This window comes from Oratosquilla oratoria, chromosome 43 (genome assembly GCF_046742065.1).
Source record: "Oratosquilla oratoria isolate Oo_2021 chromosome 43, ASM4674206v1, whole genome shotgun sequence".
Lineage (NCBI taxonomy): Eukaryota > Metazoa > Arthropoda > Malacostraca > Stomatopoda > Squillidae > Oratosquilla > Oratosquilla oratoria.
The window spans coordinates 16,682,886-16,709,391 of NC_134819.1; the positions used below are offsets into that span (position 1 = coordinate 16,682,886).

The 26,506-nt window shown below is 43.3% G+C and overlaps 1 protein-coding gene across 6 annotated transcripts in view; it reads left to right on the forward strand.

The window, feature by feature from the left end:
* Nucleotides 1-26,506, forward strand: part of LOC143021928 (copine-8-like) — a 758,082-nt gene that overhangs the window by 542,341 nt on the left and 189,235 nt on the right. For all 6 annotated transcript variants that reach the window (XM_076179807.1, XM_076179806.1, XM_076179811.1 and 3 more), the window contains exons 5-6: nucleotides 14,953-15,613; nucleotides 17,312-17,461. In XM_076179807.1, the coding sequence (XP_076035922.1) occupies nucleotides 14,953-15,613; nucleotides 17,312-17,461 (811 nt within the window). The remainder of the gene's footprint in view (nucleotides 1-14,952; nucleotides 15,614-17,311; nucleotides 17,462-26,506) is intronic.

The following is a 26,506-nucleotide window of genomic DNA, read 5'->3' on the forward strand; positions in this document are numbered from 1 at the left end:
TCACTAGTAACATCGCCATCACTAATATTAGGCTCATAGACATTGGCTGCACCCAAATGAAGGTTGTATGCAATGCCCCTAAGGTAATCATCAAGAGAGGCAGTTCCATATCTAGCTATAACAGTAGCAAGTCACTGTTCCCTTTGGATTTGTTCTTTTTTCTTTTTTTGTTGGTTACTCCCAGCAATTATTCGCTCCACTTCTTGTTGTGTTTGATGTTCTTCTTTTAAAAACTCCTTAATCATTAAAAATACTCCCATGTGGTAACGTTCTACCACCGTTTCAAACCTTCTGTGCCAGGCTTCCAAGTTATTATTTGTTCTTGGCAGATTGTATTCCTGTAGATGATGAATACTCCATATAGATGGAGGAAATCTTGGTGGGTGACGCTGTGTGAGTCTTCCTGGTCGTCCTCTTCTCCTTGCAGCAATTGATCTTCCCAAAACAAATGTATCTCCAAAATACTTGTACACCACTTCAGCCTCACATGGAGCACAACTTAACAAATATGAAAATGCGTTACAAATTTCTGCTGGAGGTAAAAATGCGAGGGCAGATAACTTTCTTATACTTAAAGCCACATCTTCATTATTTTTGTAGATATTCACAAGACCATTCTTCTGGATACTTCGATGTATGTTTTGACAAAGATGAAAAAAACACCCTGTTACTTTAGCATTTGGAAATGTATGTTGAAGGGCATTTATGCTTGCAAGTTCAAAATCAACTATTATAAATTTAGGGTTCAATTCAATTTCTTTTGTTTCTGCAACAGAAATTAATAATTCAAGCATGGATGCATATATCTCCTGTGTTTTTCCAGGCAGTAAGGCATAAACAGCTGGAAACGTATGCCCATGAAACATATAATGAATAGTATATATTTGATGGAAAAGCTTAGGGCAAGTTTTGAAAGTTCCATCAAGAAACCAAACCTGTGAGTTTGCTAATTTCCTTAAAGCGTCGTCAGTTCCAAAACCAATAATTCTCAGGTCTTCCTGTAGCATCTCATTTTCACTACCCGTCTCTCCATATTTTGTGTCAAACAATAAAAAGTTTTTCTCTCCATTTCTGGTAGTCTTTAAACTATGTGGGATCACTAAATCTGCACTACACTCTGGTTCCGATGGAAGTTCTTTTTTTCGAATACGACGAACAATTTGTTTCATGGCACTTGCTGAAGGCATTTCTATTGAGTCACTAATGTTTACTGTGTGTCTGACATCTTGGACAATTGCGGCAGGTAATGCATTTGACAATGTAGATCGTGATTTCAAATCTGATAATGCTTCTATGACTTCCTTTCTTCCATCTATCGGCGGATGATTATGTTCTTTTCCTTCTGATACTGAGCCACCACTGAGATTGAAAAAAGAAACACCTCGAAGAGTAGCAGAACCATTACAGCTTTTATCTTCACAGCGGAAATAATGGTTATGGTTTCTCGATCGCTGATGTCGGTATATATATCCATTGAAAGTAAGCTTCTCCTTATCCTTCTGAGATTTTACAAAGACGTATTCATCCATGATGGGATATAACAAAAACTGTTCAAGAAATTACAATTTGTAAAAATGAAATATTGTTTGTATAGGCTGTAGCGGGAACGGCCCACCGAATGGGTTTGTTGTCAAATGCTTGAAGGAGCAAGGAGACGTAGATGATACAGCCAAATAGTTCACTTTTAAAATGCGTACAAAGAACATTGGTCTCGTCCCTTTTAAGGCAAAGCCAGACCATGAATTACAATACTTATGGGATTTGCTTTAGGGAGTAAGGATTAATAAACCTCCTTGGGATTAAATACCTTTTATAATTGTGCCCAGTTCAATCACTTGGGAAGGATCGACCTACCCTTCGTTCGTTAGCACCCGAGGGCAAATATCAGGAAGAGATTAAATTTTAATGAGGGTAGATTACTATATACCAATGTAGAAGGCCATGTGGTTGCTGAAAAAAAGAGAGAAAAAAAAGATTAACAGGATAAACATGGGTCAACTAGCCCAACCAAATATCAAAGGATCACCTTGGAATGCATGGATCAAGTAATTTAATTCTCTGACCTTCGGATTTAATAAGTTGCCTCAGTCAAATGAGAGTGAAAGTAACCTGCCCCCATCGACTGAATCATTATAAAGTCATTTGTACGGATTTTATTGTCCTTGGTTTCTTCAGAGATAATGAGACCGTAGAAAAAAAAAAAAAAAAGATTAATAAAATATACCACCGGCCACTGCCAGTAGCCCAACCATGTATCAAAAGATCAACTACAAATGCAGGGATCAAATTCTTTGACCTTCGTAATTAAGCCTCTCAAACTGACAAAGATCTGTATATATATATATATATATATATACATACATACATACATACATACATACATATATATTTAAGTGGCATTCAAGAAGAGGCTAGGAGTTTCGGCTCTGTAACCTCTCTGTCACGTTGATGGTTCTTTCTTCCTACGTGGTTTTGCTAAACTTCTTTACATTCGTACCTACTGTACATAATTTAACAGATGTTTGGTGTTTATTTCACAAATAAATGGCAGTTTGAAAATTTATGTGTGTATTTACCTAGTATTTTACGGGAAGGGGAGCTATGCTCGTGGGATCCCGTCTTCATATCTCATTTTATCTAAACTATTTTTAAATTCATGTATTGTTTTTGCACACACCACTTTCTCATCTAACTTGTTCCAACTGTGTATTACTCTGTGAGGAAAGCTGTTCTTTTTCAAATCTCTTCTATAGCTGTCTTTTTTTATTTTCTTTCCGTGTCCTCTTGTATTTCTGTCATCCCATTTTATCAGATTCTCTCTATCAGTAATTTCTATGCCTTTCATGATTCTGTAAATAGCTATCAAATCTCCTCTCTTCTTTGCTCTAGTGTCTGTAGTTCAAGTTTTGCTAGTCTCTCTTCATATGATAGTTTTGAGAGTGTTGGTGCCAATTTTGTAATTGCTCTTTGTATTCTTTCAATTTTTTTTTATACATTTTTTTGTACTTGGTGACGATATCGTTGCTGCATATTCCAATCTTGGTCTTATCAGGGTGATTATGATTTTCTTCACCATTTCTTCATCCAGGTATGTAAATGCAACTTTGATTGTTCTTATTAAATTATAAGTTTCTCCAAAAATCTTATTTATATGTTTCTCAGGTGACATATTATTCATAACAATGACTCCCAGGTCCTTCTCATTTTCTACTTTTTTTATTCCTTCTTCTCCCAATTTATATGCTCCTGTTATTCTGTTTTTGCATTTTCCAAATTCCATTATATTACACTTTTTTTTATTGAACTCCATCTCCCACTTCCTACTCCATTCCTGTACTTTATATAGATATCTCTGTAGTGATTCACAATCTTCTTCAGTTTTCACTCTTTTCAGTAGTTTTGCATCATCTGCAAAGAAGCTCATATAGCTTTCAATTCCTTCATCCATATCATTAATATATATAGCAAACATTATTGGGGCCAGAACTATTCCCTGCGGAACACCGCTTATTACTTCATCCCATTTTGAGTGCTGGTCTCTTATCACTACTCTCATTTTTCTTTCTTACAAAAAGTCTTCCATCCAATTTAGTAGTTTGCCCTGTATTCCTCCGTCAGTTTCTAATTTCTTAAGCAACTTCTTATGTGGTACTTTGTCAAAAGCTTTCTTTAGGTCTAGAAATGCACAGTCCGCCCATCCATCTCTTTCTTGTATTATATCTATTAGCCTTGAATAGAAACATATTTAATTGGTGACGCATGATCATCCTTGTCTGAATCCAAATTGCCTTGGATTTAACACACTGTTTTTTTCTAAATATTTTACCCATCTACTTTTGATAATTCTTTCACAAATTTTTGCTATTGTACTTGTTAGAGAGACTGGTCTATAGTTTGTAGGTTCTTCTTTATTTCCTCCTTTATATATAGGTACTATATTTGCTTTTTTCCAATCTTCTGGAACTTTTCCTTCTTTCAAGGAACTGTTTAGTATGCTATGTATTTTGTCTGCCAGTTCATTCCTGCATTCTTTCAGTATCCAGTTTGCTATTTCATCTGGTCCATGCGATTTTCTGACATCAAGATTACTCAAGTGTGTCAATATTTCATTCTTTGTTACTTCTATTTCTTCCATAGGGGGGACTTTCTCTTTCCATTCGTTCTCTTCCCATTCGTTCTCTTCAGGTTGTATGTTCTCCCTTGTAAACACTGATTTAAAATGTTTGTTCATAATTTCCGCCATTTCCATTTCCTCAGTGTATTCAACTCCCTCTTGTCTTAATTTCTCCAAGTCTTGTTTGGTTTTCAGTTTATTGTTTACAAATCTGTAGAATAGTTTTGGTTGATATTTACACTTTTCTATGACATCTTTTTCATATTTTCTCTTTTCCTCTCTGCACGTTTGTACATATTCATTTCTATAACAGGTATATATTTTCCATTTTTCAGGTCTTCTGTCTTTTTTCCATCTGGTCCAGGCTTTGTCTCTTTTGTCTTTTAACTCCCTACAACTTTTGTTGTACCAGCATTTTACATATTCTTTTTCTTGTTTTTACTTTTCCACTCCTTTTTTGTAAATTTTTGTCAAAATATTCCATTTCTCTTCCACTGTTGTTTCTTCTTTGTATATTTCTTCCCAGTTTTCCTTTTGAAAGAATTCTCTTATTTTATCAAAGTTTGTTTTTTCATACATCATTCTTCCTTTTCTATATTGTTCATTTCTTTTCATATATTTTTCTTCATTAAGTTCCAGTTCAATCAATATGTGGTCACTTTTACTTATTGGTGTTTTATATTCAATTTTGTCCACTATTCTAGGTTCAGATGTAATTATTAGGTCTAGTCTCGATGGCTCTTCTTCATTTCTATACCTAGTGTTCTCCTGTATCCATTGTGTCATTGTATGGTCAGTAACCATCTCAAGTAGAGCGTTTCCCCATGAGCCGTCTCCACCTTTTACTGTCATTTCTTCCCAGCAGATTTCTTTGCAATTAAAGTCGCCCATCATAACTATTCTTCCTCCCTCTTCCATTATCTTGTTTAATGCTATCTTTGTGTCCTCTAACATACTTTTATGTTCACTCTCTTCCCTTGAGGCTGTTTTCGGGGGCACATAATTTATCACAAACTTTCTGCTCTTCTTATCTCTGTCTTCTACTTCCATCATTATCATCTCTACTGTATTCTTTCCATATGTGACACACTTCACGTTTATATCCTTCTTAGTCAGGAACATAACTCCACCCCCTTCCTTTTTCACTCTGTTTCTAATCCAATAATTATATGCATCATGTCCTACACTGTTGGGTGGTAGTGGACCTTTTAATTTTGTTTCTACAATTCCCATTATGTCTGGTTCTTTTTCCTTCAAATAATCATTCAGCTCATTCAATTCTGTTATTAATCCATCTATATTTGTGTAAGACACTCTTAGTTTTTTGCCACTTCCATTGTGTTCTCTGTTTTCCTTTTGTTTTTCTCTTGTATGTCGACTTTCTTTAGTTTCATATTCACTACTCTCCAATAGAATCTCTTTTTCTGACTCCGTTCTTTTCTTGTTTTTTTCCTTAGCTTCAAGTCTTTTCATTTTTTCTTCCTCTCTTTCCTCTTTATTCATTTCCCTTTTTATCCATACCTTTTTATATTGTTCACTTGTTGCTAGTTTCCCTGTTTTGGATAAGATATTCTCTGCCGTCGTTTGTGACTTGAATTTAATCTTAATTGGTCTGGTCTTATCTGTGCTATACTTTCCAAGTCTAAATTTCTCTTTGATTTGCTTCATAATTTCTGGTTCATCTTCCTGAACTGATTCTAGTAATTGGCTTACTTTTTCATTTTCCTCTTTGATTCTTGTGGTTCTATCTGGGTTGTGTTTTTCTTCCATTCCTAATATAATTATACATGTCTTCTTGTCTGCTAAATCTCTTACTATATTCTCCTTTTGTCTCATCACTTTAATAACCGAGTCTTCAGTATGTTCTTTCAATTGCTGTTTGACTATGTCAGTGAATGAAACTTTATTGTCTTCTTGGGTTGTTTTCCAATTCTTAGCTTCTTTAGTTATGGCCTCTCTGTTTTCTTTACTATTCCTCTTCAATTCCTCATTCTCCACCTTTACTTCTCTTAACTGTCTTTTTAGGTCTTCTATTTCATCAGTTAAGTTTTTGTTCGCTTTCTCTAGTTCTTCCAATTTTTCAAACCTCTCGGCGATTTTTGTTATCTTGCCAAACCTAACTTCCCAGTTGTCAGACATTTGTTGAAGTTTTTCCTCCAGTTTTGTCAGTCGGGGGAGGTTGGTATCCGCCGCCCTTTCATTAAATCCTTTGAAATTATCATCCTCACCTTTCATTGTACTGCTCTTATCTATGTTTCTGATCTTTACATTTTTATTAGACATTTCGTCGTCACTCAGCTGATCGGGGGGCCGTTTTTTGATGTTTACATTTCGTCTGTCTGCCTGGGCCAAGTCTTCTCCTTCCTCATTTCCTTCCATTTCCCTCAGCAATCCCTCCCCTTCTCCTCTTTCCCTACTTTTCCACTACCCCACGAGCAATTTCCCCCCCCCACCCTGCAAATACAATAGGTACTTCCTTTGCTTTGGAATCCTCTATTTTTCACTTTTTCTTCAGAACGTCTTCTACGCCGTCCGTTCACTGAAGTGTGTGTGTGTGTGTGTCTCTCTCACTCGCTCGCTATCTATCTATTTACATACAGCTGAAACACATACATATATATAAAATTAATTATATTAACAACAACGACTAATCTACGGAATACTGTGCCCCTATGTCCTGTAAGAGAGGTAGACTTTGAATTTCCGTATTTTTAGTCAATCTTTTGTCATGTCACTCTTTTGAATTTCTCTAATTTTTTGTCACTCTTTTGTCTTGTCACTCTTTTGAATTTCTGTATTTTTTGTCACTTGATTTGTCACTCTTTTGAATTTCCGTATATTTTGTCACTTTTGTCATGTCACTCTTTTGATACTCTTTTGATTTGTCACTCTTTTGATAATAACCAATAGGAAGAGTTATGGATGTACATGTGCTAAGGGGAGAGAGTGGGGGGGAATATCAGATAATTTTCTGGTGGAAGGTAAGTTGAGAGTGGAGGATAGATGGAGAAAGAGGAAAAGGACAAAAGGTAGGGAAGTGCTTAGAGTGAACTCTTTAAATGAAAAGGAAAAGGAGAAGGAGTTCAAGAAGAAGCTGAAGGGAGGAGTGGGAGGTAGTGAAGGATAGAGTAGAGCTAGGAGAGGAGGAGGAATGGGGATGGTTCAAGGAGGGAGTCACAAAGTGTGCAAAGATGGTCCGTGGAACAAGAAGGACAGGAGGAAATAGAAGGAAGGGTAGTGAATGGTGGGATGAGGAAACAAAGAAGGTTGTTGAAGAGAAGATGTGAGCCCTCACAGATTGGTTACAAAATAGGACGAGGGAGTCATATGAGAGGTACAAAGAAAAGAAAAGAGAAGTAATGGTAAAGGAGGCAAAGAGGAGAGCAGATGTGAAATGGGGTAAGAGTATGGCAGAAAATTTTGAAAGTATTAAAAAGATGTTTTGGAAAGAAATTAAGAGAGGAAGAGGAGGCGAATCAAGTAGAGAAGAAAAGGTAAAAGGTGCAGATGGAGAGATGATAATGGAAGAGAAGGCAGTAAGGGGAAGATGGGCAGAATATTTTAGGGAGTTGCTAAATGTGAAGGAGGATAGGGAGAGAAAGATAGCTGCAGTGGGAAATGCTAAGAAAATGAGAGTGATGAGTGAGGAAAATGGAGGAGAAATAAGAAGGATGAAGTGAAGGTAGTTGTTAGATGTACTGTGGGTAGTTTGGGGAGGTGATCAAATGGTGGACGCCCCAGCATTCCGTGAAACGGCTGAACTCAGTGCTGGTAAATGGGGGGGGGGGGCCACCATCGTTGTGAAGGCAGAGGAGGACGCTGACCTCCCAGAAGTAGCAGCAGAACTTCCGGATGACTCTGGTAGCCATCGTGTCCTGGCTGCAGGACACGATGACGGGCCAACCGAAGAGCCTGTCCGCTATAACCAGGAATGACTTTCCTGTGATGTGAAAGAAGTTGGCAGACACAGACTCGAAGGGCCGGGTGGGATGGTTGTCGCACAGCAGGGGTTCTCGCTGCTGGCTGGGGCACCGCACCTGGCAAGGCTCGCAGGCCTCCACCGTGCTCTTGATGTCAGAGTCATTGCCAGGCCAGAAGATGGTTTGTTGAGCCTGGGGCTTGGTGGCTTCCACGCCACGCTGGCTGTCGTGGAGGCGGGCCAGCATATGCATCCGTAGAGTGGCGGGGACCACAGTACGCTGTCCGTAGAGCACCAGATCCCTGTCGGCAGAGAAGGCGTCCCGGAGCTTCCAGTACGGGAGGACTGAGCTGGGTAGGGCGAGGCAGTTGGACGGGAACTCGGAGGACACGCAGGTAAGGAGGTGGCCATAGGCGTGGTCTGCCCGTGCCGTGGCCCGGAGTACCTGGAGCTTCCTGTTGGTGTTTGGCAATGGGCCATCCTTGTAGGTGCCGGCGTTGCTGGCGACAATGCTCCTGACATGCACAACATCCTTGTCGCAGTTGGTCTTGTCCCCCGGCGTAGGGCTGGAGACTGGGGCTCGTGAGAGGGCGTCAGGTATGCTGAACTGCTTCTCTGTGCACCACTTCACCATGAAGACAAAGGGCGAGAGCCTCTCCTTGAGCTGCTGTAGACGGGGGTTCTTGACGGTGTCGAGGGTGTAGGAGTTGAGGATGGGGATGAGCGGATGATGGTCCGTCAGCAATGTGAATTGGGGCACTCCAAACAGGTACAGTTTGCATTTGGACGAAGCCCACGTGACAGCAAGCATCTCCAGTTCAATCATGGCGTATCGGGTTTCGGCATCCGTCAGGAACCGCGAGCCACACTGGACGAGACGCAGATGCCCCTGGCCGTGGTCTTGGAGGAGAGTGTACCCGATGTTGTAAAGGTGTGACGCATCCATCTGCAATACCACCGACAGGGCGGGGTCGAAGGGCGCCAGCCCGGGTGGTGACGACTGAGCTCGCTTGACATAGGTAAAAGCCTTGTTGTGATCTGGGGTCCAGGTGAATGAGCACTTGGGACTCAACAGACCTTGTCCTCGTCTGTGGATATGCTGTCAGCGGAAAGGCGCCACAGAAGCTGATGCTGATGCTGGGGCGGCAACTGTGAATTTCTCCTTGTTAAGGGTGATGCCGTGGTTGCGGCACCTGGTAAGCATGTGGTGAATCATCCGGAAGTGGGAGGGGAGGTCGTCTTTGAACAGAAGGATATCATCCACCACTTTGACACAGTTGGCCATGCCTTGCAGAGCCGCGTCTCCCCAGAGGCAGTAGGCGTCGCTGGTGGCTGTGAAGCCCATCGGTCCCTGGTAGTGCTTGTACTGCCCGTATGGGGTGATGAATGTAGTTAGGTGCTGGTCCTCTTCTGTGAGGTCTATCTGCCAGTAACCGTGGAGGGCGTCCGCCATTGTAAAGAACCTCATGGAGGGGGTGATGCTGCAGATTGTCGCAAACGGCGTGGGTGAAGGGTGAGTGGGGCACGTTACCTGAGAGTTGAGTTTCATCAGGCCAACTGTGATGCACATGCCCTTATTCTTGGCCATGAGGACCATCGGGTGGCACCATTCCGAAGGTTCATTGCCAACAGGTGTGATGATACCTTGCTGCACCATTGAATCAAGTTCTTCCCTCACATGATCCCGGAAAGTGAACAGTACCGGCCTGGGCGTGTGGATGGAAAAGGGCACCGCATTGGCCTTCAGGTGGATTCGCATGGGGACCCACCATCTTCCCTAGGGTGGTGGAGTGTAGGTCATCCTTGGAGACCAGCACATCGCTGAATTCCCGTAGGAAGTAGTTGCGGCTGGCAAGCTGTCATAGGGAAGTGCTAGCGCGGCGCACCTGTTTGTGTACATCACCTCGAGGATAGGCTTTGGGAAGTTGGGTGGGATTATTGCCAACTCCTGACAGTGGCCAAAGGAGAGGAGCAGGGTTTTGATCCCCTCATGAACCCGTATGTCAGTGGTGCAGCTTCTGTCGCTGAGTGTCAGAGTAGCCTGGAAGTGCCCCATGGCGGGTGGCAGCTTGGACCCGTCAGCCATGTATGTCAGCGGTGAGATTGGCTGCTGCAAGCTAGCCCTAGATATCCCCAGTGTGCCCAGGTGCTGGGTGCCTATCACTGTGACATCCACGCCTGTGTCCGGCAGCATAAGCAAGCTCAAGGACACATTCCAGAAGCGGATGTGAATGTTGACAGGTGTCGGGGAGTGGCCGGAGCCGTCGGACACCTGGTGGCAGGCGCCAGCCTTCCCAGGGGGAGGTGTGGGCGTGCCGGGACTTGGCAGCTCATGGTGATTCTCGTCCTGATCCCTGGACAACTTGCAATACTTCTCCCAATGACCCTTCTTGCGGCAGGCACGACATCGGGTATTCCCGGTAGGGCACTAGCGGGTGTGAGGGCTGTGTCCTTTGGTCCCGCAATTGTGGCAGGTGTTGCCGGGTCATGAGGAGGGTGTGGGAGGCAGTTGAGGTGGGGGTGCATGTGCCTGGCATTAAGCACTTTTATATGCCAAAACGGCGCACACCTGCGGGTTGCCTTGGTCCGAGACTGTCCCCCGTGCCGACTCGTGCGAGCGGCAGTTGGTCACTACCTGACGAGTTAAACACCATATGAAGACAGAGCCTTTATTTGTATGACGTTTCGCTTATTACAAATAAAGGCTCCATCCTCATATGGTGTTTAACTCGTCAGTCTTGTCGGCAACTGCTTTCATGAAAAATGGTCACTACCTCCTGCAGTGACACAGTTGCAGGGAGGGAGCTGATGCGCTGTATGAGTTCCTTATCCCTGATGCCCATGAGTATAACCATTTTCATCTGGGCCTCCGCACAAGCAATGGCACATAGGTCTACCTCCCGGGCCTTGTCCTTGGCGTGGCCGTAGAAGTCATCAACCTGCATTGGAACGGTCACGGCAGTGGAGGGCCTCGACTCATGTGTCCCGGAGGTGGGACTGCAGCTGGTCGAGCACTTCGTCGGTGGAGAGTGGGGTATCGTGGTGGATGTCCAGAGAGTTCCGCAAAACTGCCTGTACGCCGAGAGACAAGCACGATCTGAGTTGTATAAGCTGTATGTCATACAGCATCCTATTGACGCCAGCCATGGCGGCGTAGTCGATCTAGCCGTGGCGCCACAACAGGAACGACTGGAAGTGGGCATCGGCCTGCAATGGTGGCGGGCGTGGGGCTGTCAGGTTGCCTGGTGGCGGGCGTGGGGCTGTCAGGTTGCCTGGTGGCAGGCGGCATTCCGGCAACAGGTGGGGCCGGGGCGGGCAAAGTTGGCGGAGGGCTGGATGGAGGGGGCATCATGCAGGTTAGGAGTTGTTGAAGGGTCTCCACCATTGCATTCATTTTTGCACGGTCTTGCATCACCGCTAGGCGTTGCTCGACGTTGCTGCCGCCATCCCGCGGAAGCATCACATTTGGTTTGAGCATGGGTGGGGCATGTAATTCGACGTCGCTGTCTTGCGATGAAGGTGAATCGATTCTTTGTGCCATGGACCAGGCTTGGGGGTGCGGTCTACGCGAGTCAGCTGGGGTGTTGCATGACGTAAGTGTGTTCCCTATGTGGTCATGGTTGCGTCAGGGGCGCTCTATCAAAGCACTGTATCCAAGGGGCTGGGATGAAAGGCCTCTTTATTTGGTCCTCTATGGCAGTAGTTCTCAAACTCTTTCGTAAGCGACCCTATTTAGAACATTTCAATCCTTTGTCACCCAGAATAAAGTAAAGAGAAACAAAATGGACAGTGATATATACCCTTCATTTTGGAAAAAAAAATCATGTGTACAGCTTTTCTTTAACAAAATTAAATTAATAGAGGATGAACACACATTACATAAGTAATGTGTGGTTAAAAGAAAAATTTAATTAGTCAGGTATTTGAAATACTCAGAAAACGTGAGAATTTTCCATGTCCCTGCGACCCATCAGAATTGATCTCGCGACCCATAGTTTGAGAACCACTGCTCTAGGGGCCCACCAAAGTGCATTGCACAGTAGGGCTCCAGTGCTGAACTGCACTGCACGATACTGCATGGTTCGACGTGCACTATTGTACGATTCCTGCAACACCTTGTTCACATAAGCACCACCGGATTGTGTATTGTCACATTACTGTCACTCATTCACTTGTACGCCACTGATTACCGAACCGCGCTCATGTTCCACTGTTGCACGATGCAAGGATCCTTGCAATTGTAAGCATCCTACTCACTGCGCCATGATTGCAAGCATTTTGCAAGGGGGCAACAGTGAAACAGGTTGTATGGTTTGTACGCATTGGTAGGTTATGCGTACAGAGGGGGCATGTCAGGTACCCAAGGGGTTTATAGAGCAGCTGCCCATGGGCGAAGGTGCTAGGTGCTGTAAGCACACAGAAATGAAGAGTCTTTTTTAGATGTATGAAAGGGTCCTTGTACTGGAAAGCATCTGGGGCTCGGGCAAGCAGCACTCCATCCTTGCACTGGTTTGCATTAGTCCTATGCCAATTACACTCCCAAACTACACTTGCCCCTCCCTCTCAACTTAGTTTCACTCAATGCTAACACATCCATCTTTTATCTCACAAACATACTGCCTATCTCTTCCCTTTTGCTCTCATCTGTACCACATCTACGCACATTAAAAGACCAAAACCTTAGAGTACTGGATGGAAAACTCCTAGAGCCTCATATACCTTTACTTTTTTTTTAGGAATGTCCCCTGTGGGGCTACAGGGAGATGGATGCCTAGTCCTAATTCCTGTCCCATTTTTGTCGCCTCTTACAATTCAAATGGGAAGACTTGGTGGCAATATTGTTTCCCCCCACCACATTGATCATACCTGTCGTAAAGTTCATGTACAGTTCTAACTTGGTTTATATCTTTAATTTGGATTTGAATTCTTGTACTATTCCAGTTATATCTCCTTCCAAGTTATTCTAAGTACTTGTGCATCTATATGGAAAACTATGTTTCTTCACATCCCTGAGACATGTGGTCTTTTTTAATTTCTCCCCGTCTTCTCCTTTTCTGCTTGAGGGGACGGAGAGGGGGGTCGCCAAATTTATGAAGCGGCCTTGCTGTGGATGTGCTGTGTCTTGCAACACTGCTTCTGACCCTGGGCAGTGGACGGCATGCAGGGATGACCCGTCATCCAGGAGGTGCCAAGATAAGAGGGAGGGTGGAGGGTAGTGGAATATATAGGAAATTGAATGGGAGGGAGTGGTTTCTATGCCTTTTTCTTTTTGGCTACCCCCTATGTAGGGGGAAAAAGCCTTTGGTATATGTAAGTATGTATAACCTCGGCTGTATTATCCTTAATCAAGGTCTCTACTGTGAGTATAGTTTAACCCTCAGCTTCATCTGTTTGATTTGGCTATGGAGGTGCTGTGCTGTTTCTGACCCAGGCAGTGGATAGGGGTTATTGATGGCTCTTTGTCCACAAGGAGCCAATATACAAGATGCTACTCAGAATTTTCGAGAATTTATTTGTAAAAATCAGAAGAATTACCATAAGTCGTAATTTCTACCATCACCATTGAAGTAGTCACTTTGGGCCTCTATACAATGATTTCAGTGATTTTCCCATAGTTGAAAGCACTGCAGGAAGTCTGCTGGCTGTAGTGTGTTCAAAATCTGTTCCAATTCTACTTGGATCTCTTCACTTGTGTTAAATGCCACCCTTTCAACTGGAGGTTCATCTTAGGGAAGAGGTAAAAATTGAAAGGAGCTAAGTTGGATGAATAGGGTGGATGGGGGACAGTGGTCGTATTGTTTTTTCTCAAGTCCTTTGCAATGAGTAAGGTATGCGTAAGTAAATTGTCATGGTGAAACAACCAATCTCTTTTCTTCCACATCTCAGGACATTTGCACCAAATATTTTCTCTGTCTTTTCAAAACATTGCAGTAAAAGTTCCCTGTGGCACTGACCAAGTGGAACAAATTCCTTATGAACAATTCCATAAAAAAAAAAAAATAATAATAATAATAATAATAATTGCTATTGACTTGGTGTTGCTGCAAACTTGGCACACTTTTTTCAGCTGTGAAAAGAATAAAGTCTTTCACTGTGAAGATTGCTGCTTTGTTTCAGGATCATAACTGTACGCTCTTGATTTATGGACACTTATGAATCTGTACAGGAAGTTTGGGTCATCCTGAACTGTTGTTTGCAGCACAGTGCACACCTCAACCCAATGCTTTTTAGTCAGTATTCAAAAGATGAGGAACAACCTCTGCAATTCTTTTCATGTTCAGTTCATCCTCTAGAAAGCATTGACTTGTTCTGTGTGACAGTCCAACCCAGTTACACATGTCAAGGATTGTCTGCCTTTGGTCCTCAAGGATCATATCATACACTTTTACAATCATTTTAGGAATTGTGCTTGTTGATGGACAACCTGAATGTTTGGCATTCTTCATAGACTTTGGCCTTCTCTGAAACACTTAAACCAATTAGATGTTCTTGTTTGGCTCAAAGCTTGCTCGCCAAAAACCTCTAGCATTTGGTGGGTTTCAGCTACAGTTTTCTTGAGGTTGAAACTGAGAAGAACAAGGTGTAATGAAAACAAAAATTAACAAACATGTACTCAAAGATGACACTTGGCAGACTGGCAGCTGAAATACACATCTGGTGGTATCTAGTGGCAAAAGTTTATACTTTGGTTTGGGTAGAATATTCTAATTCTTGGAAATTCTGGGTAGCAACTCATAAAAGAGAAAACAAATGGGTGTTGGATAGATGTGAGATGGGTGAAGGGTAGTTGCATGGCATGGCTAGCCACCATTTTTATAAGGGGAAAAGATCTATTAGAATATGTATTTGTGTTTGTATGTATGTATGACTTGGTTTTCTATATTATTTTTATTGATAATTATTTATCATCCTTTCCTAGTTTTCCAGATCTTTGTCTAAAGGTGGAATGATTATAGTCTCAGGAGAGGAGATGTCCAACTCCAAAGAAGTAGCAACTATGCAATTTAGTGCCAAAGATGTTGACAATAAGGACTTTCTTGGCAAGAGTGACCCCTTCCTGATTTTCTACCGCTGCCAGTTAGATAATACCTATGTTCCTGTCCATAAGACTGAAGTGATTAAGAACACCCTCAACCCAGTTTGGAAACCAATGGTTGTTCCATTGCGTATTTTGTGTGGAGGTGACTATGAGCGGATGATCAAGATAGAATGCTATGATTACGATAATGATGGAGGACATGATTTAATTGGGGAGTGCTATACTACCATGAAAAAACTCAACTCTGGTCCTGGCCATGAAAACCAGTATGATCTAATAAATCCCAAAAAGAAAGCAAAAAAGTCCAATTATAAAAACTCAGGTACATTAGTTCTGAATACTATGGCTATTCATGTTGAGCCTTCCTTCTTAGACTACATCCGAGGAGGAAAACAGCTGCACTTTACAGTTGCAGTTGACTTTACCGCATCCAATGGTGATCCACATCTGCCTGGATCCCTCCACTTCCGTGAGCAAGGAGATAACCAGTACTCATTAGCTATTAAAGCTGTTGGAGAAATTGTTCAGGATTATGATTCTGGTAAGTGATATTTAGCGTATAGATGATAGCAGTTGTTATTGTGTTTTTTCTTGACATTACTAAGTAGTTTAATTACACTGATCCAGAGCATAACACCAGTGTATAGGTAACAAGATTAACATGAGGGATGTGTTCATAAAAACCTTGTATAAATAGAAATCACATAGATAATTTGTAATTTCCTCATAAAGAACAATGGAATAAGGGGGGCCAGGTTCTAAGACAATTGGAAACTCATCTTTTTAGTTAGTTTCTAATAATCATTATGTTGATCAGTCAAACCAGCCTCCAGGAAACTTACAACAGCCTCCAGGGAGGACCATTTTATTAAATGTGTATCATGAATAACACATCAGTTTTCCACCTCACATACTGCCTATTTCTTCCCATTTACTCTTATCTGTACCAAACCCACATACATTAAAAAACTCAGACCTTAGGATTCTGGTGGGAAAACTCCCTCCAGACCCTCTTATGCTTTGACTTCTTATAGGAATAGGGTTACAGAGAGCAGGATACCTAGTCCCATCACTCTGTCCCATTTTAGCTGTCTTTTACAACCCGAGTGGAAAAACTCTGTAGCAGTATTCTTTCTTCCCCTACTGCAGGGAACAGAGGCGAAAATGGAAATATATACTCAAAGAAGTGGTACAAGACAGTATTAAAAGGGGGTACAGCATAACAGAGGGACAGTCACAGCACAATAAAGTAAGAGGGGTTGGTGGATGGGAGTGGAATGGGTGATAGTGGGTACATTCCTTTTGACTTGGCTACCTCTATTATAAGGAGGAAAAAGCCTTTGGTTTTTTTTGATAAGCAACACAGTTCATGTGTGCATGCAATCCTGAGACATGTGTTACACTAAACTCAACTAGATGTCAAATAATAAAAACTTGGCTCCATCTTAAAATACAAAACAATTATACTGTATTTACCTAGTTGTATATACTGGAAGAGGAGTTATGCTCATGGTGACCCATTTTTGTATCTCACAAGATCAAGTTTGTTCTTAAATTCTTGTATAGTGTGTTTGCACACGCTATTTCTTCATCCAATTTGTTCCATATATGTATCACTCTGTGTGGGAAGCTGTTCTTTTTCAGGTCTCTTCTGTAGTTATCCTTTTTGAGTTTCATTGCATGTCTTCTTGTTTTTCCTGTGTCCCACTTTAATAAGTCCTCTTTATCAAGGCATTCTTTTCCTTTCATAATTCTGTAGATGGTTAGTATGGTCCCCTAGTTTTCTTCTTTGTTCCAGGGTTGGCAATTCCAGTTCGGCCAGTCTTTGTTCATATGTCAGGTTTGAAAGTGTTGGGGCCATCTTTGTCATTTCATGGCATGGCAATCAGCAATATGAATGCACTTTAGTCCTATGTGTTTAGTAATTGTTGAGTGATATTAACTGTTTATGCATATCTATAGATTGATAGGTTTTCATCCAGACAAAGAAAGAAAATACCCTGCATGCAACTGTCACATAGAAGACCCTTAACATATCATTCTACACTGCCACACTGTAGCCATACCCAGACAACAACACAATATTTTTTTCTTTGAACAACTTAAGGTCCAATCTGATGGCTGTTGCCAGTCACCTGGAACCTGTGAGTCACCTGCAGGAGAGATCTGGGGCAACAGATTGATTGATTGGTCATTGCCATTAGCTGTAGTCTTTCTATTTGTTAAATTTTTCTTACAGATAAAATGTTCCCTGCCCTGGGCTTTGGTGCTCGAATCCCTCCTGACTGGCAATGCAGCCATGAGTTCTTCCTAAATGGTAAACCAGAATCACCTTATTGTCAAGGAGTACATGGGATCTTGGAAGCCTACCATCATGCACTACAAACAGGTAAGAAATACTCTTGTATCATATTGTGTTGAGATAAGAATGAAATGAGGAGTGACATTTGTTAATTTTCATATATGGGGACTCTTCAAACAGATGAGAAAGATAATGTTAGTTGTGGGGCCTCATGTTATCCAAGAATTCTACTTGCCAATGCTGATTAGTCAGTCCATTGGCTGTGATATCTCTTTGCAGGAGATCTAAAATCCTCAGGTAACTGACCATGGCCTCCAGTCTGGCCCATAAATCACTCAGAGAATCTATTTAACATAAGAATGATGGAAACTGCAAAAGACCATAAGGCCTATAACAGGCAGTTCCATGTCCATTACCACCTATCCTCTCCATCCATAAAGTTATTCAACTTTCTCTAAAAACAACCAATAGTTTCAGCAAACCACTCTAGTGGTAAATCAGGTTTTGCCCAATTCCTTCTTAACCACTTCAGTACAAGTTAAATTCTTGCATGCAGCATCGGCTGCCATATATACGATGCATCACACTACTCACATTATAAAATATAAAGTCACTGCTATATTACTCATTCTTGTTTACTCTAAGAAATAATACATACGTAAAGCCAAAGGCTTTTTCCCCCCCCTTGCAAGGGAGATAGCCAAAGAACAAAGGTATAAAAACCATTCCCACCCATTCCATCCCCAGCATACTCCACTCCCATCCACCCCCTTCCCTCCCTCCTATCATGGCACCTTCTGGATGATGGGTCATTCCTGCATCTCGCCCACTGCCCTGGGTCAGAAGCAGTGCTGCAAGACACAGCACATCCATAGCAAGGCTGTTTCATTAAATGGGTGACCTCCCTCTCCGTCCCCTCGTGCAGAAATGGAGAAGACAGGGAGAAATCCCATTCGGGTGCATCAGTTTATTTTTTACACATACTCCCTCTCCCCCCATTCCCCACCCATTCCTCCTCATGCATCACAGCATCATCCATACACAACCATTCTCCATTCACTCCTATCTTCTGTCCTCTCCCATCCTTCCTCAACAGACATTTCCTTCTTTCCCAGTGACCCTTTTATCCCATCCATCCATCTCATCCATCCATCTCATCCTAGGTTGCTCCTTCATGTTCACTCCTTCCACCTCTGCCTTCCACACCTCATCTACTAATCTTTCTTCACTCATTCTTTCCATGTGTCCAAACCACCCCAACACTCACCAACCCTATCTCCCAGCTCCCTTTCCTCTCAGGCACCCCACCTCGAATATACCTTAACACAATGGGTTAAGGAAAATACTAGATATAGAAACTGTCTGAGGTATTGGCTGCTTGTTATTGTGGCAAAGTAGCATGCAGTTGATACTTTAGGGTCTATATGGGGCACCCCTATGGACCAGAGCCACACATCATTTTGTCTTTGATAGAGGAAAACTCTGTTCATAGAGAAACGATGACACTTTTATACTATGCCTGTCCCTCCGTTATGCTGTCCCCCAACCCCTTGTTGCTGTCCTGTACCATTTCTCTGATTGTTCTTTTTTCTGTGGTGGGGGAATTCCCTGTGGTGGGGGAAAAGAACACAGCCACCAAGTATTCCCACTTGGATTGTAGGAGGCGAGAAGAAAGGGACGGGGATTGGGACTAGGCATCCTTCTCCTTGTAGCCCCACAGGTGACATTCCTAAAAGAAAAAGTAAAGGTATAAGAGGGTTTGGGAGTTTTCAGACCAGCACCCTAAGGTTTGGGTCTTTTAATGTGCGTGGTTGTGGTACAGATGAGAGTAAAAGGGAAGAGATAGGTAGTATGTTTGTGAGAAGAAAGATGGATGTGTTGGCTTTGAGTGAAACTAAGTTGAAAGGGAAAGGTGAGTAAGTTTGGGAGTGTAAGTGGGAGGTTATCAGGAGTGAAGAGAGGGCGAGGGAGGGAAGGGGTGGCTATTCTAGTAAGTGAAGAGATAGGTAAATGTGTAGTGGAGTGGAAGGAGGTTTCCTCAAGGATAATGTGGATGAAGGTGAAACTGGGAAAGGAGATGTGGGTCTTTGTAAGTGCATATGGGCCTGGCAGTGAGAAGAGTGTAGAAGAAAGGGAGGCCTTTTGGATAGATCTAAATGAGTGCATAGATGATTTGGGGAGAAATGTCAATGTAATAGTACTGGGAGACCTTAATGCTAGGGTAGGAAATGATCCAATTGATGGAGTGGTTGGGAAATGTGGAATCCCAGGAAAGAATCGTAGTGGAGAGTTGATGGTGGAAATGTGTCTAGAGAGTTGTTGATAGTAAATACAGTGTTTCGGAAGAAAGTCAAGCATAAGTACACATGGGAGAGGGTGGTGGATGGAAGGGTTGTAGATAGAGCGTTAATGGATTATGTAGTGGTAAATAGGATTATGATAGGAAGAGTTAAGGATGTACATGTGCCAAGGGGAGTGGGTGGGGGAATATCAGATCATTTTTTGGTGGAAGGTAAGTTGAGAGTGGAGGATAGATGGAGAAAGAGGAAAGGGACAAAAGGTAGGGAGGTTCTTAGAGTGAACTCTTTAAATGAAAAGGAAAAGGAGGAGTAGTACAAAAAGAAGCTGAAGGAGGAGTGGGAGGGAGTGAAGGATAGAGTAGAGCTAGGTGTGGAGGAGGAATCGGGATGGTTCAAGGAGGGAGTCACAAAGTGTGCAAGGATGGTCTGTGGAACAAGAAGGACAGGAGGAAATAGAAGGAAGGGTAGTGAATGGTGGGATGAGGAAACAAAGAAGGATGTAGAAGAGAAGAAGCGAGCTTTCACAGATTGGTTACAAAATAGGACGAGGGAGTCATATGAGAGGTACAAAGAAAAGAAAAGAGAAGTAAAGCAAAAGGTAAAGGAGGCAAAGAGGAAAGCAGATGTGAAATGGGGTAAGAGTATGGCAGAAAATTTTGAAAGTAATAAAAAGATGTTTTGGAAAGAAATTAAAAGAGGAAGAGGAGGCGAATCAAGTAGAGAAGAAAAGGTAAAAGGTGCAGATGGAGAGATGATAATGGAAGAGAAGGCAGTAAGGGGAAGATGGGCAGAATACTATAGGGAGTTGCTAAATGTGAAGGAGGATAGGGAGAGAAAGATAGTTGCAGTGGGAAATGCTAAGAAAATGAGAGTGATGAGTGAGGAAAATGGAGGAGAAATAAGGAAGGATGAAGTGAAGGCAGTTGTTAAGATGATGAAAGCAGGTAAAGCACCTGGTCTGGATGGATGCCATGCAGAATGTCTAAAAAAAAGGGGTACAGTGATGGTTGACTGGCTGGTGAGGGTTATTTAATGTTTGCTGGAGAGAGGGTAGTGCCGGAGGACTGGAGGAGTGCCTGTATAGTTCCTCTTTACAAGGGAAAAGGGGACAAGTGTGAATGTAGTAGTTTCAGTGTAGTTGGGAAGGCTTATGGGAGGATTTTGATTGAGAGGATTAGGAGAGGAACAGAGGGAGTAATTGGTGAGGAACAGTGTGGATTTAGGACAGGTAGAGGTTGTGTAGATCAGATCTTTGTGGTAAGACAGATATGTGAGAAAGCTATAGGAAAGGGGAAGGATGTTTTTTGGGCTTTTATGGATCTGGAAAAGGCTTACAATAGGGTAGACAGAAAGGCACTGTGGGAGGTTATGCAGATATACGGGATAGGAGGAAAGCTTCTGGGAGCTGTCAAGAGTTTTTATGAGAGTAGTAGAGCTTGTGTCAGGATTAGAAATGGAGAGAGTGAGTGGTTCGAGGTAAATGTGGGACTTCGTCAAGGATGCGTTATGTCGCCCTGGCTGTTCAACTTGTACATGGATGGGGTAGTGCGAGAGGTAAATGCAAGGGTAGTGGGTCAGGGAATGGAGATGATTAAAGAAAATGGAGAAAAGTGGGAGGTGAGCCAGCTGTTGTTTGCGGATGACACTGCGCTTGTAGCAGGATCAGAGGAGGGATTGAGGAAGTTGGTGACAGAGTTTGGGAGAGTATGTGATAGAAGAAAGCTAAAGATAAATGTGGGTAAAAGTAAGGTGATGAGATGTACAAGGGGTGAAAGTTGCAGTAGACTGGAAGTGAGCATTAAGGGAGAGTGACTGGAGGAAGTGGATAGTTTTAGATACTTGGGTGCAAATGTGGCAGGAAAAGGTCTAGTGAAAGTGGAGGTAGAATGTAGATTGAGAGAAGCGAGTAAATGCCTTGGTGGATTAAAGAGTGTAATGAGGAATAGACATTTGGGAATGGATGCTAAGAGGAGACTATATGAAGGAGTGACTGTGCCAACAGCACTGTATGGGGCAGAAACATGGAACATAAGAGAGGAAGAGAGAAGGAGTTTGAATGTGTTTGAGATGAGGTGTCTGAGAAGTATGATGGGGGTTATTAGGTTAGATAGAGTGAGAAATGAGGAGGTGAGGAGGAGAACAGGAATGGAAAGGGAGTTGGGAGATAGGGTTGATGAAATAGTATTAGGATGGTTTGGACACATGGAAAGAATGAGTGAAGAAAGGCTAGTAAAAGAGGTATGGAAGGCAGATGTGGAAGGAGTGAACATGAGGGGACATCCAAGGATGAGGTGGATGGATGGGGTGAAGGGGGCTTTGGGGAAGAGGGAAATGTCTGTTGAGGAAGGACGGGAGAGGACAGAAGACGGGTGAATGGAGAATGATTGTATATGGATGATGTTGTGATGCATGAGGTGGAATGGGCGGGGGATGGGGGGTGAGGTAGTATGTGTGAGCAAAATTTGACGCAGCCCGAAGGGATTTCTCCCTGTCTTCTCCTTTTATGCAATGGGGGGACGGAGAGGGGGGCCCCCCGATTTAATGAAGTGGCCTTGCTGTGGATGTGCTGTGTCTTGCAACACTGCCTCTGACCCAGGGCAGTGGACAAGGTGCAGGGATGACCCGTCATCCAGGAGGTGCTAAGATGAGAGGGAGGGTGGAGGGTAGTGGAGTGTATTCAGGGATGGAATGGGTGGGAATGATTTTATGCCTTTTCCTTTTTGGCTACCTCCCTTGTAAGGGGGAAAAAGCCTTGGTATATGTATGTAGAAACCATGAGAACCACCGAAACTAAACTTAATATTAACTTCTGAACCGGATATCATGAATAAAGTGGAAAGAGTGACCACATACTAATAGAGTTTGAATTGAAAGAACAAAATGATGTAAGAAGGAATGAAAAACATCGAGAAGGAAGGTTAATGTACAACAAAATGGATTTTGTAAAACAGACAATTTTACCAAAACACAAACTGGGATAAATTCTTCAAAGAGGAAACAAAGATGGAAGACAAATGGAACATATTCAAAGAAAAGTACAGTAGAACCTCTACTTACGATTGCCTAAACATATGAATTTTCCAACATACGATGTGAAATTCGATTTAATATTTGACTCTACACCCGAAGTAATTCCCAACATATGAAGTCATCAAAGTTTCGCATATATACGGCGTAGAAGTTTCTCGTAGCGTCGCAGTTTCATGGTTAGCCTGGTAGACGGCAGTCAGTTCACAGCTGTCCTTCGTGTCGCGTGGTTCTCCTTGTTCTGATCATATTGGCACCAATAATGTTTGCTATTTATGTGAATGACATGGACGAGGATGTGAATTGTTACATGAGCTTCTTTGCAGACGACGCCAAACTGCTAAGGAAAGTAGAAACTGAAAATGACTGTGAAGCACTGCAGGAAGACCTGAATAAGGTATGGAACTGGAGTCAGAAATGGGAAGTGGACTTTAATACTAAGAAGTGTAGCATAATGGAGTTTGGAAAAACCAAAAACAGAATATCAGGAAAATATACAATTGGAACCAAGGAAGTAAAGAAGGTAGGATCCGAAAAAGATTTGGGGGTAATTATCACAAACGACTTGTCCTATGATAAACAGATTAACAAAATTGTCGGGGAGACTTACAACTTGCAACATACATACATACATATACCAAAGGCTTTTTCCCCCTACATGGGGGGTAGCCAAAAAGAAAAAGGCATAGAAACCACTCCCACCCATTCCATTTCCTATGTATTCCACTCCCCTCCACCCTCCTCCCTCCCTCTTATCTTGGCACCTCCTGGATGACGGGTCATCCCTGCATCCTGTCCACTGTCCTGGGTCAGAAGCAGTGTTGCAAGACACAGCACATCCACAGCAAGGCTGCTTCATAAATTTGGTGACCCCCCCCTCTCCGTCCCCTCAAGCAAAAGAGGAGAAGACAGGGAGAAATCCCTTCGGGCTGCGTCAAATTTTTTTCTCATACATACTTCCTCACCCCCCATCCCCACCCACTCCCCCTCATGCATCACAGCATCATCTATACACAACCCCTCTCCATTCACCCCTATTTTCTGTCTTCTCTTGTCCTTCCTCCACAGACATTCCTCTCTTTTGTAATGCCCCTTTCACCCCATCCATCCATCTCATCCTAGGACGCCCCCTCATATTCACTCCTTCCACCTGCCTTCCACACTTCTACTAATCTTTCTTCACTCATTCTTTCCATGTGTCCAAACCATCCTAATACCCTTTCATCAACCCTATCTCCCAGTTCCCTTTCCACCCCTGTTCTCCTCCTCATTTCTCACTCTATCTAGCCTAGTAACCCCTATCATACTTCTCAGACATTTCATCTCAAACACATTCAAACTCCTTTTCTCTCCCTCTCTCATGTTCCATGTTTCTGCCCCATACGATGCTGTTGGCACAATCACTCCTTCATATAACCTCCTCTTACCATCCATTCCCAGATGTCTATTTCTCATTACACTTTTCAATCCACCAAGGCATTTACTTGCTTCTCTCAATCTACATTCTACGTCCACCCCCACTCCTCCTTTTCCTGTCACATTCACACCCAAGTATCTAAAACTATCCACTTCCTCCAGTCTTTCACCCTTAATGCTCACCTCCAGCCTGCTGTCACTCTATCCCTTTGTACATCTCATCACCTTACTTTTACCCACATTTATCTTTAGCTTCCTTCTTTCACACACCTTTAAATCTGTCACTAACTTCCTCAATCCCTCCTCTGATCCTGCTACAAGCGCAGTGTCGTCAGCAAACAATAACTGGCTCACCTCCCACTTTTCTCCATTTTCTTTAATCATCTCCAACCTCTGACCCACTACCCTTGCATTCACCTCTCGCACCACCCCATCTATGTAAAGATTGAACAGCCAGGGCGACATAACTCATCCCTGACAAAGTCCCACCTTTACCTCAAGCCATTCACTTTCTCCATTTCTAATCCTAACACAAGCTCTACTACTCTCGTAAAAACTCTTGACTGCTCTTAACAGCTTTCCTCCTATCCCATATATCTGCAATACCTCCCACAGTGCCTTCCTGTCTACCCTGTCATAAGCCTTTTCCAGATCCATAAAAGCCCAAAAAACATCCTTACCTTTTCCTATAGCTTTCTCATATCTGTCTTACCACAAAAATCTGATCTACACAACCCCTACCTGTCCTAAACCCACACTGTTCCTCACCAATTACTCCCTCTGTTCCTCTCCTAATCCTCTCAATCAAGATCCTCCCATAAGCCATCCCAACTACACTCAACAAGTTGATCCCTCTGAAACTACTACACTCACACTTGTCCCCCTTTCCCTTGTAAAGCGTGTAGTGGTTACTACAATTGTCCTTGTTGGAGGAAGCTAGGATATTTAAAGTCAATCCCATGACTGATCTGTTTATTGGAAATGACGATGATGGTATTTACAATATTTGTGGCGAAATTCTGGATTCTTTGTGTTACATATGCAATTATTCAAAATCTTTTTATAATACATAAATATGCTTTTTACAGGATGTAGAGGGATATGTTTTATTTTATTTACAAAATAAATTAAGTTGTTACAGTGAACATTGTTATTTATATTAATTACATTTAGTTGAAATCATGTTTAGTCGAACGCATGTTCTAAGGGGTGACTATTGTTTATCCCGTACTCTGCGATCACGGGTCCTGAAGGGGTAATTACACGTGTTGGCTACAGAACACTACAGAACTCTCCCCCTAGTGACGAGGTAGGAGGAACGATATCTGTTGTTTCTTTGTAGTGTGCGTGTGCGTGCTTGCGTGCGTGCGTGCGTGCTCGTGCGTGGGTGCGTGCGTGCGTGCGTGTGCGCGTGCGTGGGCGTGCGTGCGAGCGTGTGCGCGTGCGTGCGTGGGCGTGTGTGCGAGCGTGTGCGCGTGCGTGCGTGTGCGCGTGCGTGCGTGCGTGTGCGTGCGTGCTCGTGCGTGCGAGCGTGTGTGCGTGTGCGCGTGCGTGCGGGGTTGCGTGCGAGCGTGCGTGCGTGGGCGTGCAAGCGTGTGTGTGTGTGTGTGTCAGTGGCTGCACTGGCTGTGGCTGCGGCTGTAGCTGTGGTGGCTGCGGTTGCAGCGGCGGCAGCGGTGGTGTTCGAAACATCCTGTAGTTGATTGTCCGTCATGCTTACGTGGTTAGCGTGTAAGCAATGTTCGTGGGCAGCTGGGTTGGCCAGAGCAGTCCGGGTTGGCGGAGCTGGGCACGCTGGGGCGGCGGGGCTGGGCTGAGCATGGCGGTGAGACGATGGGCTGGGCTGGGAAACCAAGCCGGGACGGTGGGACGGGGCTGGGCATGCTGGTGCAGCGGGCTGGGCGGAGTGGTGGGGCTAGGCTGGGCAACCAAACCGGGACGGCGGGGCGGGACTGGGCACGCTGGTGCGGCGTGCAGGCCGGGGCGGTAGAGCTGGGAAGGCCGGGCGGGTGGAGCCGGGCTGGACAAGCAGGCTGGGCGGCAAGGGCGGTGGAAGTCCAGGGCAGGCAGCAGGGGCGTCGAGAGTAGTCCACGGCTGGCGGCAAGGGCGGCGGAAGTCCAGGGCAGGTGTCCGGTCACTCCAGGGTCACCAAATGTAGTGGTTACTACTATTGTCCTTGTTGGAGGAAGCTAGGATATTTAAAGTCAATCCCATGACTGATCTGTTTATTGGAAATGACGATGATGGTATTTACAATATTTGTGGCGAAATTCTGGATTCTTTGTGTTACATATGCAATTATTCAAAATCTTTTTATAATACATAAATATGCTTTTTACAGGATGTAGAGGGATATGTTTTATTTTATTTACAAAATAAATTAAGTTG